Below are 22,304 nucleotides of genomic sequence, written 5' to 3'. Positions count from 1 at the left end.
CATTATATTGTCAGATAACCCATTTCAACCCCCAAGTTTTTTGACAAATCAAAAAATTATTATCACCAAATTATGTGCATAATTTTATTTATAAATAATAATATATTATTTTATTTTTGTTTAAAGATGAAAACAACAAAGGATAAAGAGGAAATAACCGTGTTAGAGACAGAAAACACCAAAGAAATAGAAATCTGATAGAAGGCAAAATGTAACATTTTCACTTTAAAAGTTAGCAAAGTTTATGGAGTATTAAAAATCTGTATTTGAATTTTTATTATATTTATGACACTTTGATTTATCTGATACAGTGATTATAGATTTAGTCACTGTATTTTGAATTTATCTATCTAATAAATATAAATAATATAATATTTTAAAATTTAATTTTAAAAAAATAATTTTTTTAATTAAAAGAATAATAGATAAAGTTTTACTCTTCTCAATTGAGAAATTCAACGACCCTTTGGGAATAAGTCTTTTGACCTTAATTTTTATTTAATAAGCATTATGAAGAAAACGATGAAGACATGGGCCAATACTAAAATGATGCGTGTTAATATTAATAGGAGCCAATTATGATGTTTGTTTCTCAACTCAATAATACATCACAAGTTAATCACATTTTTTTTTTTTTAAAGTCAATTTCAAACCCTCAACCAACCAACCAACTACCTTGAGTATTCTCTCCATTTAGCTTTCCTGGAAGCGACGTCGTCTTTCCTAACTGTTTTCCCTGTCGTCGTTAAAATTCTTAGAGCTCGTGTTCACAAACGTGAAAAAACGCAAGCTCCCAACTTTCATCGTAAGCCCATAACTTCCCTTCTCTTTTTGTTTTGTTGATGTATATACTTTTTCTGTGTTATCGTTGCATTACGTTGTCTGATTTCTATTGACAAGCACCATTTTTATAATTAGCGAAATTTTATTTCCTGTATTGGTGTTAATGCCTTTTAGCTTGTTAACTTGCTTTTACATGGAATTAATGCCTTTTTGCTTTTCGTAATTTAAGTTTGACCTGTTGTCTCATCTCGATTAATGCTTACATTCACAGATTAGTTTCTTATTTCAATTGACTTATTTTTCAATATTTAGTTTTAGTTTACCTTGGCAACTCACATCGGTTTTTATTGGTAAATTTATGGAAGGGGACAGTGTAATTGCTGAATAATTTCACTGACTTCATCACAGATATGGTGAATAATATCATTAATTGGTTTTCTCATGTTTTTGGGGCAACTGACTTTATAGTGATTTGCAATCATTTTCCCAAGTGGGTGAATAGTTTTACTGCATTCTGACTTTACTTCCACCTGCTTAGCATGATCTTTCTGTGCCATATGATTCTTCTTTTGTTATGCATTCTTATATTTTAGGGCTTTACAAGGAAAATTTAACAAAGCATAATATGGTTGTGATTTTGTAAGATGTAATAGAGCTTGATTATGAACATAAGAGGTTGATTTATTTGGCAAAAACAGAGGAAATGAGAGGAATTTAATACACATTACCTTAACAAATGGGGCTTGGTTTTCAACTTTCTTCATGTTGTGATATACACTATTATTTTAGTTCAAATGTTCTTAATTATGGGCTTGTTATCAGGAACAAGTGACTAGTGATGTATTTTTCCGATATGGAATTACTTTTGGCTGACAATATGTCATTTTCATCATTCAACTGAGAAGATGCTAACAAGTTTCTTTGAGTGACCATAAGCGAAAGCAAAAGCACTTAGGCTAGACATAGTTGAAAATTGTAGTCATTTATGTTTATATTGCTTTGGTTTTTGCCTCTGTGGATGAGAATATGGTTGCTGGCTGTGGGTTGAATAATTGATTTCATTATTATAATTTGAGCTCTCATGTAAATAGATTACTTTACACAACTGCTATTAAATTATTGTTCTCTTTTGATTGTGATGTTCAGACTGCTGGGGCTAATAACAGTTTTCAATGTCATTTGGACGGAATGGTGCTACTCATATTATGGCCTCTGCAAATGGAGTGACAAGTTTGCAAGGGAAGGGACCTCTTTTCTCCTTTGGGGTCATTGCTGATGTCCAGTATGCTGATATTCCTGATGGTCACTCGTTCGTTGGCATTCCCAGGTACTATCAGCACAGTCTTCTTGTTTTGCAAAGGGCAGTTCAAAAATGGAACAACCATCAAAAGCTTAAATTTGTTATGAATTTTGGGGATATTGTTGATGGGCGTTGTCCCAAAGACCAATCTGTTGATGTTGTGAAGGAAGTCATCAATGAATTTGAGAAGTTCAATGGCCCTGTCTATCACATGATTGGTAATCACTGCCTCTATAATCTTCCCCGTGACAAATTACTTCCATTACTGAATATTCCAAGTGTTGATGGACACGCATACTATGATTTTTCACCAATTCCAGAATACAGATTTGTTGTGCTTGATGGTTATGATATTAGTGCAATTGGTTGGCCTCAAGATCATCCAAATACATTGGAAGCACTAAATATTCTTAGGGAGAAAAACCCAAATACAGAGAAGAACAGCCCAAATGGACTGGTGGGCATGGCTAGAAGATTTCTTATGTACAATGGAGCTGTTGGGAAAGAACAGTTGGAATGGCTAGATGGAGTACTTCAAGATGCAACAAAGTTAAAACAGAAAGTGGTTGTCTGTTGCCATCTGCCTCTGGATCCAGGTCTCACATCCCGAGAATCACTTCTCTGGAATTATGATGAAGTGATGGATGTGATACACCGTTACAATTGTGTGAAAGTTTGCCTAGCAGGCCATGATCACCAAGGGGGCCATTCAATTGATTCCCGTGGGATACACCATCGAGTCCTTGAAGCTGCCCTTGAGTGTCCCCCTGGTACAAATGCATTTGGATATATTGATGTTTATGAAAACAGGTTATCACTCGTTGGTACAGATCGATTGCAGAGCACAGATATGTGTTTCAATCCTTAAATGGACATCACAAAATATTATTCTAATAGCAAGTATCCTACAACTCATTCTTTAATGGAAGTTGTGTAGAATAAACATTACCATAATCATCAACAGGAAAATACAAATTTCGAAAGTGCTCAATAAAAAGCGGTATCTTTGGTAGTGGTTTGAGCCTTTGAGGAATCGCATTGTGGTGTCTTTCTTCTTGCTAAAAGAGGTAAAAATGTGACTACTAGAATTTCATGGCATGCTGAAATTCTAAAGAAAACTATTATGGCTTATTCCGCATTTGTAATCAGTGAGATATCTTCAGTTTCTATGTTTATGTCATGTTGCAGTAAATGCTGCTCTGGTTATGATGTGTTTCAGTGCTTTTCTCCTTGGTCAAGCATGCTTCCGTTTGGACTTTGAATGCGAAATTATCGAGTTAAAAAAGCAGTTTTATTCTTTGTGGAGATTACGTACCTGAGCCACTATACACAACTAACTTTATATTTAATCTCAGCAAATTGACTGCCCACTTAAATGCCACATGCTCGAGCATGTATACAAAGAATTCAGACCTCTCATCATGCCATGTTAAAATTCAGGTCAATGGATTGTTCCTTCATAATCTCCACTCACCTTTCTTTCTCAACAATTAATCTTCTCTGAATTTTCAAGTATTTTAAGCTAATACGACTTCTCAGCACGATCATTCTCAACTATCCAGATATTCTGTAAGTAACAGTCTTGACTAAACATTTATATATCCAAGAAAGAGTTTACTTCTACTTTCTTAAGAAACAAACAAAGATGATAATTAGTTACACCACTTTCCCAACCCCATCCAACTACAAAGCTCATCAGACCCTTCCCATTTCCTGACAAGTCCACTCAGCTCCAGACCCACAAAAGTAAGTGTGAATATAAGGCACAATAGCAGAAACATAGAATTCAAGCTATAATACTTTTACATGACTTATGATTCGTGGCCTCTGACTACTCTTCATTTGTGTTGGGTCGTTTTCCCCCTTCTCTTCTCCATGAAGAAGAAAAAGAACAAGGACAAAACCGAGAAAGCACTGAAGCAGACCGACGCAATATCTAGTGACACGTGGCGTCCTGAGATTCCACGGACGTCAAAGAGGTTGGTCGTCTTTTCATCGTTAGTGCTCTGACCATATGCCACTTCATCACCGTCGGCATTGAAAGCATAGGCGCGTACGAAGTACTTGGCCGTAGGCACGTCTTTCTCAATGATCGAGTCTAAAGTTTGGAGTGAGTTGTTGTATGGCCTTTCAACTATCTTGAACTGACAAGTCTTGTCTTTGGTTAGAAGGTCTTCAGTTTTCCTCCACGAGCGATCTTTCTGGCTGATGGGGGCGTAGCATAGCTTAACCTCGATTGTCTTGTAATCGGAGCCACTCCCAGCTGGGAGGCTCTGGTTCAGCCCCCATGTCACTGTTATTCTGTCTTCACCAGCTTGCAGAACTGCATAATTTTAAGAATCAGTAGTGAACCAAGCATCTATACAGTAAAAAGAACTGCGAATTTCAGGAAACCAAACTGAAGAGATTGTGGAGCAAATTATGGCAGACTTTTTGTATGGCTGTGTGAAAAATTCTTGTGATAACAGAAATTTCCATTAAGATGATTGGAGAAACAATAATTAATCATTATTCGGGCATGAAATTGACTGATTTATTGACTTGGAGAAGCCCCTGGCTAGATAAGCCTTTCAAGGATTGATTTTCTTCAAATGATTATAAGAAAACTAAAATTTCAGCAAGAGTTCATCCCCAATTATGTACAGCATAAGGAAGATGCCTTCAAAACTATTTGGAAAAAGATAAAGACGGGGCGTATTAATTACCTCCTTGTTTGGTTGAAGTAGTGACTTGAAGGGTGTTTTTCAGAGAGGAGAAGAGAACAGCTCCATAACATGCTTGTATGAGACAAGAAAGAAGAAGTGAAGCCAAGAGAATCCCACGAGTTGCCATTGGTTTTCTGCCCTTAAAGTGCTAAGTTTCAATGAATCACCAAATGTTTGGTAAAGTAGAGAGTTTACCTTATGATCCCGTAAGCAATCTTTGCTGTTGCCAATAAAGCAGTCCCTTGGCTTCTTTATATACGAGAGCGCCCAATTGACAAAATAAAAAATAAAAGAAGTTGCCAAGCGCTTCGGCTGATGTTGGCAGAACAAAGTCAATGCCCCAAAGCACTGGCTGCAACCTTTCTTGGAATTTGAAGAGATTCTTCAAGAAAATGATACATAAAATATCCTTAGCATGGCCCTTCACCAGGCTAAAGAGGTAAGATCCGGAAATATTTGTGGTGAGATCGGGTGTCGGATGTATATAGTTGTGGCTCACTTTATTCATTGACTTTTCGGAAATCCATATTATTTTTTATGCAGGTAACTTGCAAGACTTTTTTTTTTTTGGGTGTCCCTTGATGCTTTAGAAAGAGCAAGCTAGCAGACTGGAGAACCTTGAGAACTACAGTACAGAATGAGAAATTATTGATCACCCTCTCTGTTTTACAATCAGGGAAAAGCTATACTAGTATGAGGGGAAACTTTGAATTAAATATTAACAAGTTCATGTCGTCAATTATTAATGAATCTTTCTCATTCCAAAAATAAACATTTTACCAGTTGGCCTCATCATCTCATCTCCCTGTTTGACAGTGAAGTTTTTATTACAGAAAAATGAAATGTTGATAAATGAATTGATACGTAGGGATTGATGGCTGCCGGAGAACCTAACTAGGGGGGCTGCCCTGGGTGGCACGAGGAGAGACAGTCAAGTCAGCTGGCTGGCCGATTGGGTCAAGTCAATACATATATACATATACACATCAGAAAAGGTTATCATCTCTGTCTGTCATGAACTACACTATGAATGAGCTAGCCAGAGTCTCTTCAGACTAATTTATAACTTAATTACAAGACCAACGGCATTTTTTCTGCTAAGAAATTTATTCGTGAATGGTTTCTGGCTTACCCTATATAATGTAGTTTATTTGTAAGGTTCACCTTGAACTTTTCATTACTCTGAAACGTCCGAAACGAGGACGACGAAAACGCGGTTACGGCCAGTTTGTGGACTGCCCAATGAAATTGCTGCAAATATGTTTTATTATTATGAATTCCGACCATTTGGTTTTGGTTTGTTCGATGGAGAAAAATATTTCAACAGTCGGACAGATAAAGCAGAAAGCAAAACGACACCACCGAATGCCGGCCAACATTCTTCTTTGTTTCTCTGTATCGGACTGATACTCCCAATGTCTACTCCATTGCGAGACTAGTCTAATATATGACTCGATCATGCATGACCGTCTTTCTCTTCTTAAGAGTTAAAGACTAAAATCTAAACCAAAACATGGCTCAATCAACCCTGGTCTCCAAAGGATCGATTACTCTGCAAAAGAAATCGGTCGACAATCGGCGAAAAATGGAAAATAATAATGTACCAGACCTCACTGATTTTATGAACGACATGTTCTTTGGGACTGTTGACAAGGACAAGAAAGCTTATAACATGACAGGCGGTGATGGTCGTCGTATGATGGACGAGGAAGATGATTTTGATTGTAGCACTAGAAGCAATAGTGGCAAGTTAACACAAGAGTGGCTAGAAGAGGCAAAGCGCATGGTGGCCTCTTCTCCATCTCGATGCGAGTCGCCGTCGCGACTCGTCGGGTCGTCGAGGTTTGCAGACGCACAACCTAGATTATCGTTCTCGTCGATTGATCGGAGGGATCCTCTTTCTCGGTCTGCCAGAAGGTATACGATTGTTTTAGTAATTGAACCACAGGCAAATTTGAACCTTCTGTGATTGATTTTGAAGCAATTTTTGTTATGTCAATAGGAACAGAGCAGTGGAGGGATCATTCAGTGGAGAAATTCTGATCAAATCAGAAAAACACAGCCGCAACAAGTCGCTCACTCTGGACACCTCCACAGAGCAATCTCCCGCTAATGCAGTCCACAAATGGTTCTCCAATATTCTCGGTGCATCGAGTCCCACTTCAACACCGTCTTCTCCCGGTTCCCCTACAGACCTCTCTCATGATTCAACGGCAATTCTTCTGCCACCTCGGCAGTCAACTGCCAGAGTATCCCGCTTCAAAACCGACAACTCTGCACCTCACCCACAGGGGATTCCAGTCCCTTCCCGCCGAACGTTCAAAACTTCTTCAGGTCCATTAACTGAGCCAGCCCCGAACTCACTTTCTCCACCCAAAAACCTTGTTGAGTCTGCTGCAAGGAGATCAATCTCATCATCTACATGTTCATTGCCATTGAATTGCCCCCTTTCACCACCCAAGAATCTAGTAGAGTCAGTTCACCGCCGTTCTATATCGAGGTCTACTTGCTTTGTGGAGAAAGTTGCGCCGATAAGCCATGAAAATGGGAGGTCAAAGAAAGAGGACAAAAGCAGAGACCTTAGCCTAAATGAATTCCTTAAAGAACAGAGAATCAAGATTGAGAAGATTTTAAATAGAGAATCTAATTACAAGGCCAAGATCGTGCTTCCAGGACCTTCAAACAGTTAAGTTTGATGTAAAATTAATTATTGATTAAATCATCACAATTTTCATAAAACTGAACATTACAAATCAGGATTGTATTTTTTGATCCAGTTGAAGTTTTATAATTTTAATTGAATGTGCGAGATTGATGGAATGCAGGTACAAGTTCGATGGTGGCAGCAATATGCTATGCATTATTGTTGGAAAATCAATTGAGAAAGAAGAAAGGATCAGAAAGTGATGCAGAAAAATACGTGGTGGTGCCTGTGATGAATGTCAGGAGACACAAAATGTGGAAGCATCAACAGGCTGCTTGGCTCTTCCACCATGTTGGCCTCCATGCAACCTCATTGCTCTTTGCAGACGAGGTACTTTCAAAATTCTGCTTATATTAAGATTAACAACCATGCTTACATAATTTATGCTGTTTATCTATTTGCCATCACACAACAATCTGATACATTTCAACTGCTTTGGATCAGGTTGATCTAGAGAGTGTGATGATGACTGGAAAATTGAACATGGTCATGGTTGGGCAAGATGTCCTCAAAACTAATGGCAAGGTTGGCATTTTTATCGATACATGGCGATTTTATGAGAATACATAAATTAGTTCTCTATATTAAGCAAGGTTCCTTACCTATACAGGCTGGATCTCAGTGCACCATTCTTACTGATAATTATTGTGAAGATGCATATGATTTACTTCAAACACCAATGCTGAAAAAGATTTTGGTAAAGTACTTCAACTATATTGTAAATCAATTCCATTCTTGCTCTTGACTAACCATAAAGAACCAGCTTCAGGTTTAGCATTCTTATTGGGTTTCCTCTATCACAGCTTGCTGGTATCCTTTTAGACACAAAAAATTTGGATATAGCTTCTCCCTTGACTATGACAAGAGATGCAGAGGCAGTTCAATTACTATCGGTTGGTTCAGCCCCAAATTACAGATACACTCTTTACGATCTATGTATGCTTATTTTTTCTGCTTCTTGGCACAGCCTTTGGGGAAAAATTTTTAAGCTGCTTATGCATAATATATAATTTAAGATTCCCATATCGTTTTTTGTAACAGTGATGCAAGATCAAAGGGATAACTCTTTTCTTGAAGCCTTAAGTTCCAACTATGGGAAGTCGCCCATCCATAGTAAGTTTTACCACTGCTCTTGCCTGTTTATTTACTCTGCCTTTAAGTCCTCTTGTTTACTCGGAGTTGGTATTCTTTTTCTTGTACTTGATCGTGATAGACGGGCTAGAAACAAAGGCACAATCAGAGCGCAGTGTTCCAGACAGGAGATCAACTTCTTCCTCTAACAGTGAAGCTAGCACACAAAATTTGCATAAAAATCCCCATGGTGTGACAAATGCTAAAAATAACAAAATTTCGTCAACTCCAGGTAATGCTTAATTTCCTGTCTTTGATTGAGAAAATTTACGTTGGAAATCTTCAATTTACATGCTAATCTTGGCTAGTTTACTGACAGTAACTTTTGAAAACATGATTTTCTTTGAAAAGTTGTCCTCATTTTAATAATTTATTTCATCTTATACCTCCAAATATCTTAATTTCAATCTTACAGCTAAGCCCAATTCATTACCAGCAAAGGCTACGACTGCAGCACCACCAACTTCTCGCGGAAAAAACGTGTTTTCCTTTGCAAAGTGGTTTGGTTTTGGATCAAAATAAAGACAACCCTTCTGTAAATTCGCCAAACTATTATCAGATATATTCTATACCCGAGGATGGATCAACGTAGACAACGTGGTTTGGTTTTGAAATTTTGTTGCACACTGATTTGTAACATTATGCATAATGTCAGAGGCTCAATAGTTACCCTGGTTCAAGATCTGTAACACTATGCCTTCCTAAAGCATCAGAAGAAATGGCCTCCAATTGTTTAGTCTAGTAAATTTTCTTCCATTTTTTTTAATGGATGCCAGAGTCTCTTAATTGTATCACATTATTGCACTGACAATATAAGAATAATTAAAAGAACTTTTATCTCGTTTCGGTAATAAATCTTTGACTGAATTAAATTGCTGACACAAAGCAACCAGAGAAAGATGCAGACCGAAATTTCATGTGCTGAGTTAGTGATTTTGTCATAGTCAGTTATAGGTTACGAAACTGCTGTCGACTTTTTTTTGTATAAAAAAATGCAGAAATCATACACGCATTGATAGATATAATTGGGAAAGAAAGGAGCTCATTTCTCAAGAGTAGATCAAGAGAGAGGAAAATAATGGAAAATGTTCTTAAAAAACAGATGGAGGTGCGTATAGAGATGGAATTATTCAGCATGGAGATGATAATCTGTCTTGTCCATTTATGCCCACTTGTGAACCCCAGCTGTAAAGACTTTCTATTCCTTCCCTCTTTGTCCCCACTTCTTCTTCCTTCATTTCCCAATCATCTGTCTCTTTCTTAACCCAATCTGCATCCTCATCGATCCATCCTGCCTCCCCCATAGCCTTATTCTTTCGTTGTTGTTGTTGTTGCTGCTGCTGTTGATGATGATGAATTGATAATGATTTTACAATATTGGGGTGTTCCTCTGTCATTCAACCTTCCAGGCATAGAGAAACAAGCAAAACTCAGATGACCCACCTTCTGTTGAATCACAACTTCCTGCCTGAGATGACAATGGTGTTGATCCCAACGATGATAATGGCGGCGAAGAAGATGTACTTGATCGGCAAGAAAGAGACGACGATGAGGACAAAATTGGCTTAATTATAAATAAAGCATGTCTTAAACCAGGACTGAATAGCCAGTCGTGGACATCCCAATACACTTCCACTCTTGCTTTATTGACATGAACAGACTCATTACCTCTAAACTTCCATTGAAGATGCTTGACGTGAATCACCAAATGCCCATCAATCCTTATTTCCATTTCTGGCTCAGCTCCTCCACCTGAAGAAATATTACCATTTCTTGTATTTCCAGTACTATTTGTTGGTTTATTCTTGCATTCAATTGAGACCTCATGAAACCTACCTTTCTCATGAAATTTTACTTTGGCGGAGAATTTCTTCTTGCCAAATATGTGTTCCTTTCTTGCAACCATAACTGGTTCAATAAGAGCAGGCCTACACCCAGTTTTTCTATATGCATCTTTCTTCAGATCCCCAAGTAGGAGCACAACTTCTTCATTACAAACAACTGCAACATAGTAATCCGAGATGGGCTCAGTTTCGCCATTGAATTTGGCTGCTTTGAGGTCCCAAAATATATCAACTGCTTTACCATCGACTACAAACCGCTTGGAGCCTTGTTTCCTCCAAAAGTACCACGGCTTCAGCTCAACTTTGCAGGTGTACTGCTTGTCTCCTTTTTCTCCTTCTACTGACAATGAAAGGCCATGAAGCAGCAAGTTTTTGCACCATGTGATGGTGATCAAACGGCACTGATCGGCGATCTTTGTCCTATAAACTGACATGAAGGCACTCTGACCAGATCTTGTTATTGCGGCAGGATCATCAGTGATCTTCTCACCTGATGAAAAACATGCGGGAATGCCAATTTGGTCTTGCATGATTCTTGACATATATTACTACTGAATATCGATAAGTTCTTATGAACCAGCTAGTAACTAGGCAAAACCCAAATTGGAACAAGAAGAAGAAGCAAAAAGAGTTGCAGAGAAGTGAATGAATGTAAATGAAATGATAATAAAAACATAAAGAAAGGGATCTTACTCACAAGATGTATAAGTAAGAGAAGATGCCAGACGGATTTTTGGCAGCATCTCTGGGGGATTAAAGAAACATTTCCAAACTGGCAAATAGATGGCAGTGAAGGAGAGTGAGTGTAGAACTGTATTTATATTTTTATTTAATAGTTGCTCTTTTTCACTTTATAACTAATTTAATTTTCTTTTCAAAAAGACAACTTTATTGAATCGAAGGAGGCCTTGCTTCTGCAGTACTTTAAATACTCATTTCCATGCATGGTTATAAGCGGAGGAACCCTATTGCACCAGATTTGGAGTATAGAATTCTACATACATACATACATGTGTATGATGACAAACATGACCAGTCAAAATTAAAAGTAAACTGAATTAATGAAACCCATTTTCCAATGTGGGTGTTGAAAGATTTTTTACTCTGATAGAATTGAAGGAATCTTGAGGCTGGTAGTTGCAGAAAAATTCTGAGGAATCTACGGTTACAGGCTGTAGATCTGGTCTGGTCCATTTCTAACACTATTCTCCCTTCCATTTCTGTTGATAACCCAGGGAAATTTTGACTCTCCCCTAAAAAATAGATTTCAAATTGGTACTTCAAAAACAAACTTTTATTTGTTTAGATTAATTTATTTAATTATAAAAAAATGATTCGATTCAAATAAAATTCTCAAATTCTCGACTAACTGAAGTAAGGAAGATATGACAATGTCTGTTAGTGCCACTGATTGCGGATATTTAGAAGAAGGGGAGGTGTTGGGTTTTCGTTCAAAAGGGAAGTTGATAAGCAATGAAGAAATGGAAAAGAATTAGGAATGGAGGACAGCTAATTGATGGAAGAGTTTACTCAGAATGACTAATCACACTACCTAAACAACCATAACACACATATTTCTTTTACAATAATATATCAATCTCACATCACTCACATTACCCAATATCACCTAATATTCATATCTCTAAGACTAACCCTAACTTGTATTATTTAGTAATAAATGTAATTACTATATGATAGTCTTTTCAAAATCCAAAATATAGCAAAGCCCATAAAAAATAATTTTGGAGTTGGGTTGCTTGCTTTCATCTTTACCAACTTTGGTGTTTTCTATGGACACCCCTCGTGTGTAGTGAGAGAAAAGGAGACCTTTGTTTAGGATTCCATAATACAATATTTATTTATGCTTTTTTAGTTTAATTATAAAAGAGTTATATATTTTATATTTGAAAAAGCAATTTTTATAAATAATAAGTTTTATATTTTTCTAAGGACTTATGAAATTATCAAAATTTATTATTTCAAAATCATTATTTAATAATTCAATCCTATAACATTTGTCAAATATCAATTTTTTTTTTTTTGAAGATGGCAATGCGTAGATGTATAAAGTTATTATTTTTTAACTAAAGAAATCAAATATTTATTTTTTATTGAATAAATCTAATTTAAATTTAGTTTTCAATAGAAAATTAAAAAATTTAGTCTCTTCATTAGAATAAAAATAACATTTCAATATTTTTAAATATTGTTATATTTTTCTTTTGTTGCAAAAGAAAATATAAAATAAGTGTTTATTCGTTATTACACTAAAATTTTGGGTTTAAATAACTTTGGGATAATAATTTTTTTTTTATATGCCAAAGGGTTTATTCTCACCCAAAGTATCATGTTTTTTCAAATTTTTACTTTTTAACTTTAAAAATTTCATATACTCACCTATCGATGGTTAAATCTATTAGTTTTAAAAGTAAAATTATTATTTCATTTGTAACATTGAAAATAAACTTAAATTTTATTTTTTCCCTTCTAAACCCTAAAAACTAACAATTTTCCCTTTAAACTAAGTTTTAAAAAATGATATTTCCCTCTTAGAATTTAGTTTTCAAACTCCGAAGGGTTTCTCTCTCTTAACACTTCTTTTTCTTCTTCTAATAATCTATCTTCACTCGCCTGGACCTCTGAGCGGTGTCAATTGAAGTGGGGAAGACAATGAATTTTGTCAGGAAGATGATGACTTCAATTGACATTGATCAAAGATTCAGATGAGAAAAAAGAGATTGTCAGAGGCAGAGAGTATCGACAATAGAGTCAAAGATGGCACCAAAGTTTGAAAACTAAACCTTAAGGGGAAAATAAAATTTGGTCTATGGGTGAAATAGTTAGTTTTTATGGTTTAAGAGAATAAAAAGAGATAAAATTTTAAGAGATTAAAGTTTCTTAATTATAACTATCTATAAGTAGATAAATGAGATTTTCAAAATTAAAAGGTGAGAACGTGAAAAAACATAATACTTTTGATAGAAATAAGTCCTTTGGCCTTTTTTATATTGAAGAGATTGATTTTCAAAATTTAAGTATAGAATGTTGTTATCCCAATTAAGTTGTCTTAAGTTTTGTTATTTATAAAGTTATTCCATGCTTAAACCATAAGGGTGTAAGTGTTTCATTCTAAAACCTGTGGTTCCCTTTGTTTTTTCTCTTTAAATATAGGGTTTAACAAAAAACCTCGTCGGCTCTGGACATAAACCCTAGTTTCGATTTGAGGGTTTTTGCTTTGGGGAAGAAAAGGCTCATCTATCTCTGATCCAAGATATTACTGTAAGCAAATTAAATTGTTTGATAATCCTTTTTCTTTTAATTTCTAAGTTTTCTCAGGAACCAAACAGAGTATAACTGTTTTATTGTGAAGTGCAGCATCGGTATGATAATGCAGGCCTTTCGTGGCAGTATCCAGCTGGTTCGAAGGCACAACTTCACGAAAGGATTCGTTTCGTCTAAATATACTGGTGATCCATTGGATTCTTTGAAGAATTCCTTTTTGCGATCGCTCCACGAGTTCTCTACTTGCTCTCTGGTCGCATTTCTGTTATTTTACTTTTGCTTTATTTTTATTAAAATGTGGTGCTCATTGAAAGAGAAGCTTATATCTCTTCTCATAATTACGTATTTAAAGAATAGCTTAGTTTCGTAATATAAGAGCTATAAGATATTTTTCAAAAGACTCTGTAGATTCAGTATGGGTGTGAATTAGTTTACTGAGTTTTATTTTGGTGAAGAGTTTTAGACTTTAGTTTAGGATTTGCTGCTTTTGCATGTGTTTGTGAATATTTTAGAATTGATCAGGACCTTGTTGAATTAAGGAATTGTTTGTTATGAAGACAAAAGAGTTTGTATAACACTTGTTAAGGTTCTTCAGCAGGTAAAATTTTGCTCCCAAACTGAGACATTGGCATCACTCAACTATTATGGTAGACGTGCTAGGGCTGGATTGTTTCAACAAGGGATAATGGAGTCACCTTTCACTAGCAGGTGCATTATGACAACGGGAAATTCTGTTCCATCAAATTCACAAGACGTTTCTGCTGATCTTTCCAATGTAGCTCCCCGCATCAAATTTAAGAGGCTTGATAAAACTGCTAGGCACATAATGAAGGCATGTATTTTCATTGCACTGCTTGTATTAATAAGATTACATTTAATCATTTTTATTGTTTGATGTTATACTTTGCAGATTTTGGATAAGGAAGCAGTGGAAGAAGTTAAGGGACAGAGAGAGATACCTGATATAAGGCCTGGTTATATTGTGCAAATTAAAGTGGTACTTTATGCTTTCATTGCTAAAATAATCTTGTTTATTTTGGAGAGTAAGAGAGGGGAGTTGCCACATTATTGAAGGAATCAAGCAAAATTGTTCTGTTATAATTCATGGTGTGAACAGGAAATTCCTGAGAATAAGAGACGTGTTTCAGTCCTAAAGGGCATTGTTATAGCAAGGCGTAATGCTGGTCTAAATACTACATTTAGAATAAGGAGGCTGGTAGCTGGTGTTGGAGTTGAATCTGTCTACCCGCTGTAAGTAAAATTGGAATGTTCTGTCTTAAAAACAAAATATGGCTCAACTTTATGTTAGATTTGCTGCTCTAAACTGGAAGAGAATTATCTCTTCTCACCTTTGGATGGACTTTTTGTAGTGAAATTTCCTAAATACCATGATACTTTCGTAGTATGATTTTATATATTCTGAAGAATTAAGTTTCATTTATATGTGTCAAACTGATTAGGGACTGGTTGGGCTTTTAGAATGTGTATGGCCATAAAAGATTTTAAGGATTCAAACGAGCATTAACCTGCGTGAGAAAAATGTGTCTCTTGCCATGATATTGCATTGAAACCGTATTTTGTTATTTTTGGAAGACACAAATTTATGTGTTGATCTAGTAATGATTGAATCTATAGGGGCAAATGATTTAAAGATACTGTACACTTGGCATGATCTAATTAAACCATGAAAAACCAAGATTTCAATGATTATAATCAATATGGTTTCACTTTATTGAAATTTCTTTTTCATTCACTTTGATGGAACTCTTATTCTAGTCCACAGATTCATATTGTATGATATGTTAGAACTTGTAATACATGAACATATATACAAGAGAGATATGCATGTTGACCCAGGGGTACGCCACCTGTTATTAAGAAATGGCACTGAAAATAAACTATGTATGCAGTATTAGATGTGGCACTTAATTAAGGGAAGAGTCAATAAAAATAGTCAAGTTAATTAATGAGACTGAATGATATGACGAAGAAGAGTTTGTATATGTGCTATTAGTTTTTATTAAAATACCACACCCTCTGATTTACTAAACAAGAATGGAAATAAACTCAATCCAAAAGAGATCATGTTATCTTCATATTCCCAGGCTCTGGAAAAGAGCTATGGAGTATTTACTTGTACTGCATGAGCATTGGATAGTAATTTAATACAAAAGAAATAATTTTTTCTCCATTACTTGTCTGATGCTGAATTGTATGTGAAACTGAATGTCATAGCAATATGGCCATAGATTGGTGTTTAACTTCGAAGGTAGTTGGTCCCAGTGTTTAGTTTAGGCTGTGTGGAATTTGCAACTTTGGGATTATATTGGAATTGTTCTGTCAGTCTTGTGCATGATGACCAAATAAGTTAAAAACGGTGGACAACAGGTACTCGCCTAACATAAAGGAGATAAAAGTGCTGGACAAGAAGAAAGTGAGGAGGGCCAAGCTTTACTATCTCAGGGACAGGATGAATCCTCTTAAGAAGTAACAAGAAGCTTTATGAGTGGAGTGGGAAATAACTGTTAGTTCCTTGAGAAAGATGGTGGGGTTGTATCACCTTGGCAAGAAACGTCTTGAAGTATTTTTGTATCCATTTGCCCTATTTTCTTATGTGAAGGGAAGACTCTGGATTTTTGTTTATTGCCAGAGGGATTCAGATTTTTCTACAACTATCTGATCTCATAAAGGATTTACCTTGTATGGCATGGCTTTTTGTTTGATGATTAATGTTATCCATTAAAACTATTATATTAGTTTTTTTTTTTAATTTTTAGATAGACACTGAACATTTGCACTGTGTTATGGGAATGAGATTACTACCATGAATAAGTGGATTTAATTTTGGTTAATACATGAAGATTGGGTCAAGAACTCGTAAGGGTATTGTTTACTTTATTTTGGTTAGTACTTATAGCTTAATGGGCAGGTCAAGTCAAACTATAATAATATAGTGTTTTTTTCCTTTTTTTTTGCAGACGGGTGATTGGTTAAGAAAGTGGAAAACCGTAAGGTTTCAGTCTGATGATTGCAGATGAGATGTGCACCCTTTCAACTACCCAACCAAACCAATTTCTTCTTGCAACTCATCCACTACTTGTCAAAATATAACTTTGTTTTTTTTTTCTATTTTATTTGGATTTCAAATATTATTAGAAAAAGACCTTTACCTCACTTTAATTAAATCCTGTCATTAATCAATCACTCGGGAAAATAATGCCCCTTTCATCTTAATTTCTAATTTTTTTCAGCCAAATTGATTAAGATTTTGTATTTCAATAAAATTATACAAATCTATTCTATATATATAAATAAGTATATAATTATATAATGATATATATAAATATATATTTATTTCTTTAGATATATAAAATATTATTTTTTATATTTAAGTGATTGTTCATTAATTAAATTGAAATTAAAAATAAAGAAAAAGAAAAGTGCATCCGTTTATTAATTGGAATATCAACAAAATGCACCATAGTTCACCGATTTTTTTGGAATAAATTTTATTTTAAACATTGAATAGAAAAAAATTCAAATCTTTATCTATCAGAAATCCAACAAATATATCTATATAAAAATTGTCTCCAGAAGAGTTTAGATATGAATAATAGTATTGAACTCCCACGTTCGCACATGAAAACGCATCAGAGCTTGCGCACAGTTTTAAATAAGTGCCCAATTGCAGGAGGGTCTGTTTGCTGAATTTCTCAGCCATTTAAACGCTTCTCTTTGACGAATCAACTTTTGCCCATTTATCCTTTATTTCTAAACCTCCCCTTTTCTGTCAGATTCATCTTTTTTTCCCCCGATTTTACTGCCCCTTTTCTACGACCATAATGCCACTGGATTCCTCTTCTGAACAAGACCAGGAGGATTCTGAAGCTGAGTTCGTTGAAATTGATCCCACTGGTCGTTACGGTCGGGTCTGTGTTTTCTCCTTTTCCTTTTACTTTTATATCGTTTCTCTTTATTTAGTTTTTGATAAACTTAAATGGGTTCTTCTGTTTTTGTTGTTTTCATCTGATTTTTGCAGTACAAAGTGGTTTTAGGAAGAGGGGCTTTCAAAAAAGTGTATCCTTTAATCAATTCTTTTCTTTTAGTTGTGAGTTTATATTCAATGTAATAAAAGTACTTGCTTTACTATGTTAATAGATTAATGCCTGTGTGACTTCCTTGATCAAGTTTTGGTAATTTAGATATAGAGCATTTGATGAATTGGAAGGAATTGAAGTAGCATGGAATCAGGTTAAGGTTGCTGATCTATTACGTAATTCTGAGGATTTGGAGCGTCTCTATTCAGAAGTTCATTTGCTTAAAACTCTGAAACACAAGAACATTATTAAATTTTATAATTCCTGGGTTGATACTAAAAATGAGAGTATCAATTTTATTACTGAGATTTTCACTTCCGGTACACTGCGCCAGTACGTGCTTGTGATTCTGCTTTGGTATCAACGTTGGTTCTGAGATTTTCATATTATACTTTGCCTTTTTTTAATGTTTCCTATTTGGATATATTTTGTAGGTATAGAAAGAAACATAAGCATGTTGATCTAAGAGCATTGAAGAAGTGGTCTAGGCAGATTTTAGAAGGTCTTTCTTATCTTCACAGTCATGACCCACCAATTATTCATCGAGATCTCAAGTGTGACAATATTTTTGTAAATGGAAATCAAGGTGAAGTGAAAATTGGTGATCTGGGATTGGCTGCCATTCTTCAACAGGCACGTTCAGCTCATAGTGTCATTGGTAAGAATTTGGTTAACTTTTATAAAGCTTTGCGATGAGATCTGCTGTGGGGCTTAGTTGAATGTATTGTTGATTTTTATCTTAGGCACACCTGAATTCATGGCACCGGAGCTCTATGAAGAGGAATACAATGAACTTGTGGATATATATGCCTTTGGCATGTGCTTGCTAGAACTAGTGACCTTTGAATATCCCTATGTTGAATGCACCAATGCTGCCCAAATATACAAGAAAGTGACATCAGTATGTCTTTTTTTTTTTTTTTTTTTTAAATCTTTGGCTATCTCAAAATTATCATGCACTTTCTACCTTTTCAATTCACGCATCACATTGCACTATGACAATCAAATTTAAGAACCTATGTTTGGATACATTAAAAAAATTTACAAATTGCAATTCAGTATGATTCTTGTAGATGCCCAGTGTTCCCATCAACTTCCATACAAAAATATTGTCTTGAAAATTTACAGTTGTAAGCTTTAATCTCTAAGTCATGCATTGAATCATTAATATATGTTAACATTCTGAATTCTGGCATAGATGCTGAAGGATTTCTGAGTTGTCAAATTTATACATGATAGTGATTGCAGTTGCTGTTTAGAAGATTTCCCTTTCTTGATTTAAAATAGTTGAGATACTTTCTAGTCTTTATTAGTTATGATAGCTTGAACATTTGACTCCATAAAATGACAGAATTTCTTATATCATATAGCTCTTTTGACTGTCAAATTTGTCAAGACAACAATTGAATAAAGTTCCTCAGATTTTCATGTTGTGACTCTTTCTAGACCTCTCTTTTTTTTGTTCTATGTACTGGTGTGAGCCATAACAACCAGTGGTTACTTGGTGCTTTGGAAATTTCCTGGACTGTGTTAAATTAGTTTACTTGTCAATAAAAGAGATGGTTGCAAAGACAAAGCTAGCAATAATGCCCCTCCTAGATTTTTAACTTCTTTTATATTATATACCAAAATTATATAACATTTTTCATTCTCCAAATTCAATGTTATACACTTTTTTTTCTTTTTTCGATTTTTTTTTTTAGCAATACAAATTTCTAAATTCTACAATACAATTGTTGAAGTTCAAACATGGTGCATTTCAAGAAGTGGTTTTTCTTTTATTTCTCAATCATTTTGTTTGGAAAATATAGCTAATTTCCTGTCTAGATTACCATCATAAAACTATCTGACATTTTTCATTAGTTAATTAATTTGGGAACATTCTCTAAAAATGGATTGTAATGCAATATACTTTCTTTTCTCAAACAGTTTTACTGAAGTCACTGGCCTTAGGCTCATATTGAGTTCTAAATATACATTCCTGGTTAATCAGGGGCAATGTTATACAGTTTTTATAATTAACAGAATTTTAAAGGTGTAGTAGTTTTAAAATCTTTAAAATCTTGTAATGGATCAAGATTGATAGAAAATGAAATATTAGGAATTTCTAGATATCTAAATATGGAGTCTTGCACTCTTATCCTTATCTTCATTTCTTCATTCATTCTTTGACATACCCGTCACTTGAAGTCACATATAGCTTCCGATGGCTTATTAATCATTGCTGTGATTTTTTTTTCATGGTAGGGAATAAAGCCAGCATCATTGGCAAAAGTGACAGATCCTGGTGTTCGAGCATTTATAGAAAAATGCATTGCAAAAGTCTCTGACCGGTTGTCTGCCAAGGAACTTTTGGGAGATCCCTTTCTACAATCAGATGAGGAAAATGAGAGTACAGGTCGTTCTGCACAAGCCAGAATTCATCATTCAGGTAATGTTGAAATTATGATGCTGCTATGGAGCATAAAGGCAATTAGGTTTTGATCCTTATATATATTATGAATATTTGCAGCTGGGACTTCTAGTCAGGTAAAAGTTGATAGAAATGCCCAGTATCCTCCAGCTGTGACAAGTGGGGACTTTACCGTGCAAGGTCACCGGAGGGACAATAACACTATTTTTCTTAAACTAAGAATAGCAGATTCCACAGGTTTTCTCTCTCTTCAAGTGTGTGCTTATTATCACTTTAATTTTTGTGATACGACAATTAGTTTTCCATTAGCATTCATAAACTTCAAGCTGAAAGTTGTTTTAATGGTGCAGGCCATTTTCACAATATCCACTTCCCATTTGATATACCGGTAGACACAGCGAATTCTGTTGCTAGTGAAATGGTTAATGAGTTGAATCTGACAGATCAAGATGTCTCAGCAATTGCAGCAATGATCAACTCAGAAATTCAGACTCATATTCCAGATTGGGAACCTAGAGAAGTTTCTGGGGATAATCTTTCTGAAGAGGTTGCAAATTTTGATAGGCGTTCCCCTAAAACCAAGGATAACACTTCTCCCTTGAGAAATGACCCAATCCTGCCTTTTGGTGGCCTCCAATTAGAGAGATTGCCATCAGGTCATAAGTACTGGTCTGACTCACCCAAGGGAGTCAGTAGGAGCTCTCAAGGCATGTCTGCTATGTCAAACCTGTCACCTTCAACTTTAAACGTTGAAAATAGATTGACTGACAATGATGCAAGGATTCCTAACAGCAGAAGAGATGGTGAGAGTCCAAATGGTGCTGCGTCGCTTGAACAGCTGGAGGCTGGAGGTTTGTCTTGCAAAAATGATGATGTTGAAGGAAAAGAACGTAGTGGAATTTCTGATTCACAATCAGGAGAGGTCAAGAAAATTGTGGAGGAACTCAAGCAGCTATTTGTAAAGCAACAACAGGAGGTAGACAAGTTAAAGCAGAAGCATAAGTTAGCTGTATCAGAGTTTCTGAAGGAACTATCCACAGAAATTCGTGAAAAGGTTTTAGATGAATTTAAGCTGAACATTCCTGAATTTAGGCCAGACTGAGGCACTGTTAAACTGAAACAAGTTGCAAATCCCTGTTGTACAATTCGAAGTGTTTCCATTGCACATCTGCAACATGGAAATAGTTGGTAATGTCATGCATCTTATACAAGACCAAACATTTTTCAGGAAGTTCATAGATTCTTTACTCTTGTCAATTAAGTTGGCAGTATGAGTAGCAGAACATGGTGCCTTGAGAACAGGTTTTACTAAAGAGGATTATATGTCTGGGAACTCCAATTTATGCCCTGGTTGAACATTATTGAAAAAAAAACCCAGCTTGTTTTTGAGAGTTGACGTGTCACATGTCAAAAGGAAACCATGCCTAATTTTATTTTCCCCAAATTTGCCGTGCTGCAGGTGCAATATTGCTCTGGACGTTAGTGTAGTAAGGTGAGTTATGAATTATAGTTTGATAAAGGTCATCAATGAATTGTATGGATTTTATACCTGTAAATATAGCTTGTAGGCAAGTTTAGCCGTTCCAGATTACTGTTGTTGAAAATGCGAATATGTTTCAGTGTTATTGGGGACTTGTTTGTGTTGTGATAAGGGTGAAGATTCACAGAAAGTTGAATTGTTTTTGTTGCATGCTTGCCGAATGTCTATTTGGCAGTTATGTTGTTCATAATAAAATGGAATTGTTGGTTTTATAGCTTGCATTATCTCCATTATTATTCAGAGTAAGGATGGAGGTTCTGATGAAGGGTGCCTTAACCCATTACTTATTTTTTTGTTACTTCTAGGTTTGCCTTAAGTCTGATTTAGGGCATCTAAACCCATGGCATGACATGCTTCGTTCTATGTTATTTTCAACTAAGATTTGGCTCTTTTCGTGTGGCTAAAGCTTGGTTACAATAAAATATATACCAAATAAAATTGATTTGAAATAGATAGTGATAAGAGATGAATAATCTATAGTCACTGAAATGAAGTATTTGGGGGA

General features: G+C 35.3%; 6 protein-coding genes across 12 annotated transcripts; 4 read left to right on the top strand and 2 right to left on the bottom strand.

Annotated features, from left to right (window-relative positions):
* The first annotated feature begins 643 nt into the window (after positions 1-643).
* Positions 644-3,301, top strand: LOC123211286 (manganese-dependent ADP-ribose/CDP-alcohol diphosphatase). Its single transcript, XM_044629909.1, has 2 exons — positions 644-805; positions 1,930-3,301. The coding sequence occupies exon 2, from the start codon at positions 1,956-1,958 to the stop codon at positions 2,949-2,951; it is 996 nt and encodes a 331-aa protein (XP_044485844.1). The 5' UTR covers positions 644-805; positions 1,930-1,955; the 3' UTR covers positions 2,952-3,301.
* A 347-nt stretch (positions 3,302-3,648) lies between these two features.
* LOC123211288 (high-affinity nitrate transporter 3.1) lies at positions 3,649-5,159 on the bottom strand. Its single transcript, XM_044629911.1, has 2 exons — positions 4,789-5,159; positions 3,649-4,406 (listed from the first exon to the last, which is right to left on the bottom strand). Exons 1-2 carry the CDS (start codon positions 4,913-4,915, stop codon positions 3,922-3,924), a joined length of 612 nt encoding a protein of 203 aa, XP_044485846.1. The 5' UTR covers positions 4,916-5,159; the 3' UTR covers positions 3,649-3,921.
* Positions 5,160-5,240: 81 nt separating this feature from the next.
* Positions 5,241-9,389, top strand: LOC123211285. The gene is made up of 9 exons (XM_044629908.1): positions 5,241-6,705; positions 6,791-7,473; positions 7,614-7,822; positions 7,937-8,017; positions 8,103-8,189; positions 8,296-8,428; positions 8,534-8,605; positions 8,706-8,855; positions 9,039-9,389. The coding sequence occupies exons 1-9, from the start codon at positions 6,302-6,304 to the stop codon at positions 9,143-9,145; spliced, it is 1,926 nt and encodes a 641-aa protein (XP_044485843.1). The 5' UTR covers positions 5,241-6,301; the 3' UTR covers positions 9,146-9,389.
* A 189-nt stretch (positions 9,390-9,578) lies between these two features.
* On the bottom strand, positions 9,579-11,319 carry LOC123211287. Its single transcript, XM_044629910.1, has one exon. It carries the CDS (start codon positions 11,007-11,009, stop codon positions 10,017-10,019), a length of 993 nt encoding a protein of 330 aa, XP_044485845.1. The 5' UTR covers positions 11,010-11,319; the 3' UTR covers positions 9,579-10,016.
* A 2,285-nt stretch (positions 11,320-13,604) lies between these two features.
* LOC123210454 (50S ribosomal protein L19, chloroplastic-like) lies at positions 13,605-16,505 on the top strand. Of its 7 annotated transcripts, none has more exons than XM_044628817.1 (6): positions 13,605-13,746; positions 13,843-14,002; positions 14,348-14,581; positions 14,660-14,746; positions 14,867-15,000; positions 16,138-16,505. In XM_044628817.1, the coding sequence occupies exons 2-6, from the start codon at positions 13,850-13,852 to the stop codon at positions 16,238-16,240; spliced, it is 711 nt and encodes a 236-aa protein (XP_044484752.1). In that variant the 5' UTR covers positions 13,605-13,746; positions 13,843-13,849; the 3' UTR covers positions 16,241-16,505. The 7 variants fall into 7 exon arrangements, with proteins under 7 accessions (XP_044484752.1, XP_044484750.1, XP_044484756.1 ...); XM_044628815.1 differs by having other exon boundaries at positions 14,345-14,581; XM_044628821.1 differs by having other exon boundaries at positions 13,606-13,746; positions 13,843-13,934.
* An 850-nt stretch (positions 16,506-17,355) lies between these two features.
* Positions 17,356-22,011, top strand: LOC123211899 (probable serine/threonine-protein kinase WNK3). Its single transcript, XM_044630865.1, has 8 exons — positions 17,356-17,678; positions 17,789-17,826; positions 17,952-18,179; positions 18,281-18,504; positions 18,590-18,747; positions 20,094-20,277; positions 20,359-20,496; positions 20,610-22,011. Exons 1-8 carry the CDS (start codon positions 17,592-17,594, stop codon positions 21,359-21,361), a joined length of 1,809 nt encoding a protein of 602 aa, XP_044486800.1. The 5' UTR covers positions 17,356-17,591; the 3' UTR covers positions 21,362-22,011.
* Positions 22,012-22,304: the final 293 nt, after the last annotated feature.

This window comes from Mangifera indica, chromosome 3 (genome assembly GCF_011075055.1).
Source record: "Mangifera indica cultivar Alphonso chromosome 3, CATAS_Mindica_2.1, whole genome shotgun sequence".
NCBI lineage: Eukaryota > Viridiplantae > Streptophyta > Magnoliopsida > Sapindales > Anacardiaceae > Mangifera > Mangifera indica.
This window is presented reverse-complemented; position numbering and strand designations above follow the sequence as displayed.

Bases quoted from the DNA above. Each gene is read 5' to 3' on its own strand.
- LOC123210454 (XM_044628815.1), top strand. From the start codon at position 13,850: ATGATAATGCAGGCCTTTCGTGGCAGTATCCAGCTGGTTCGAAGGCAC. The intron at 14,003-14,344 runs GTCGCATTTCTG...AAGGTTCTTCAG, and splicing joins AGTTCTCTACTTGCTCTCTG to CAGGTAAAATTTTGCTCCCA. The intron at 14,582-14,659 runs GCATGTATTTTC...TATACTTTGCAG, and splicing joins CTGCTAGGCACATAATGAAG to ATTTTGGATAAGGAAGCAGT.
- LOC123211285 (XM_044629908.1), top strand. From the start codon at position 6,302: ATGGCTCAATCAACCCTGGTCTCCAAAGGATCGATTACTCTGCAAAAG. The intron at 8,018-8,102 runs GTTGGCATTTTT...TTACCTATACAG, and splicing joins TCCTCAAAACTAATGGCAAG to GCTGGATCTCAGTGCACCAT. The intron at 8,429-8,533 runs GTATGCTTATTT...TTTTTGTAACAG, and splicing joins ATACACTCTTTACGATCTAT to TGATGCAAGATCAAAGGGAT.
- LOC123211286 (XM_044629909.1), top strand. From the start codon at position 1,956: ATGTCATTTGGACGGAATGGTGCTACTCATATTATGGCCTCTGCAAAT.
- LOC123211287 (XM_044629910.1), bottom strand. From the start codon at position 11,009: ATGTCAAGAATCATGCAAGACCAAATTGGCATTCCCGCATGTTTTTCA.
- LOC123211899 (XM_044630865.1), top strand. From the start codon at position 17,592: ATGCCACTGGATTCCTCTTCTGAACAAGACCAGGAGGATTCTGAAGCT. The intron at 17,679-17,788 runs GTCTGTGTTTTC...TGATTTTTGCAG, and splicing joins CCACTGGTCGTTACGGTCGG to TACAAAGTGGTTTTAGGAAG. The intron at 20,278-20,358 runs GTAATGTTGAAA...GAATATTTGCAG, and splicing joins AGCCAGAATTCATCATTCAG to CTGGGACTTCTAGTCAGGTA.
- LOC123211288 (XM_044629911.1), bottom strand. From the start codon at position 4,915: ATGGCAACTCGTGGGATTCTCTTGGCTTCACTTCTTCTTTCTTGTCTC. The intron at 4,407-4,788 runs GTAATTAATACG...AAAATTATGCAG, and splicing joins TACTTCAACCAAACAAGGAG to TTCTGCAAGCTGGTGAAGAC.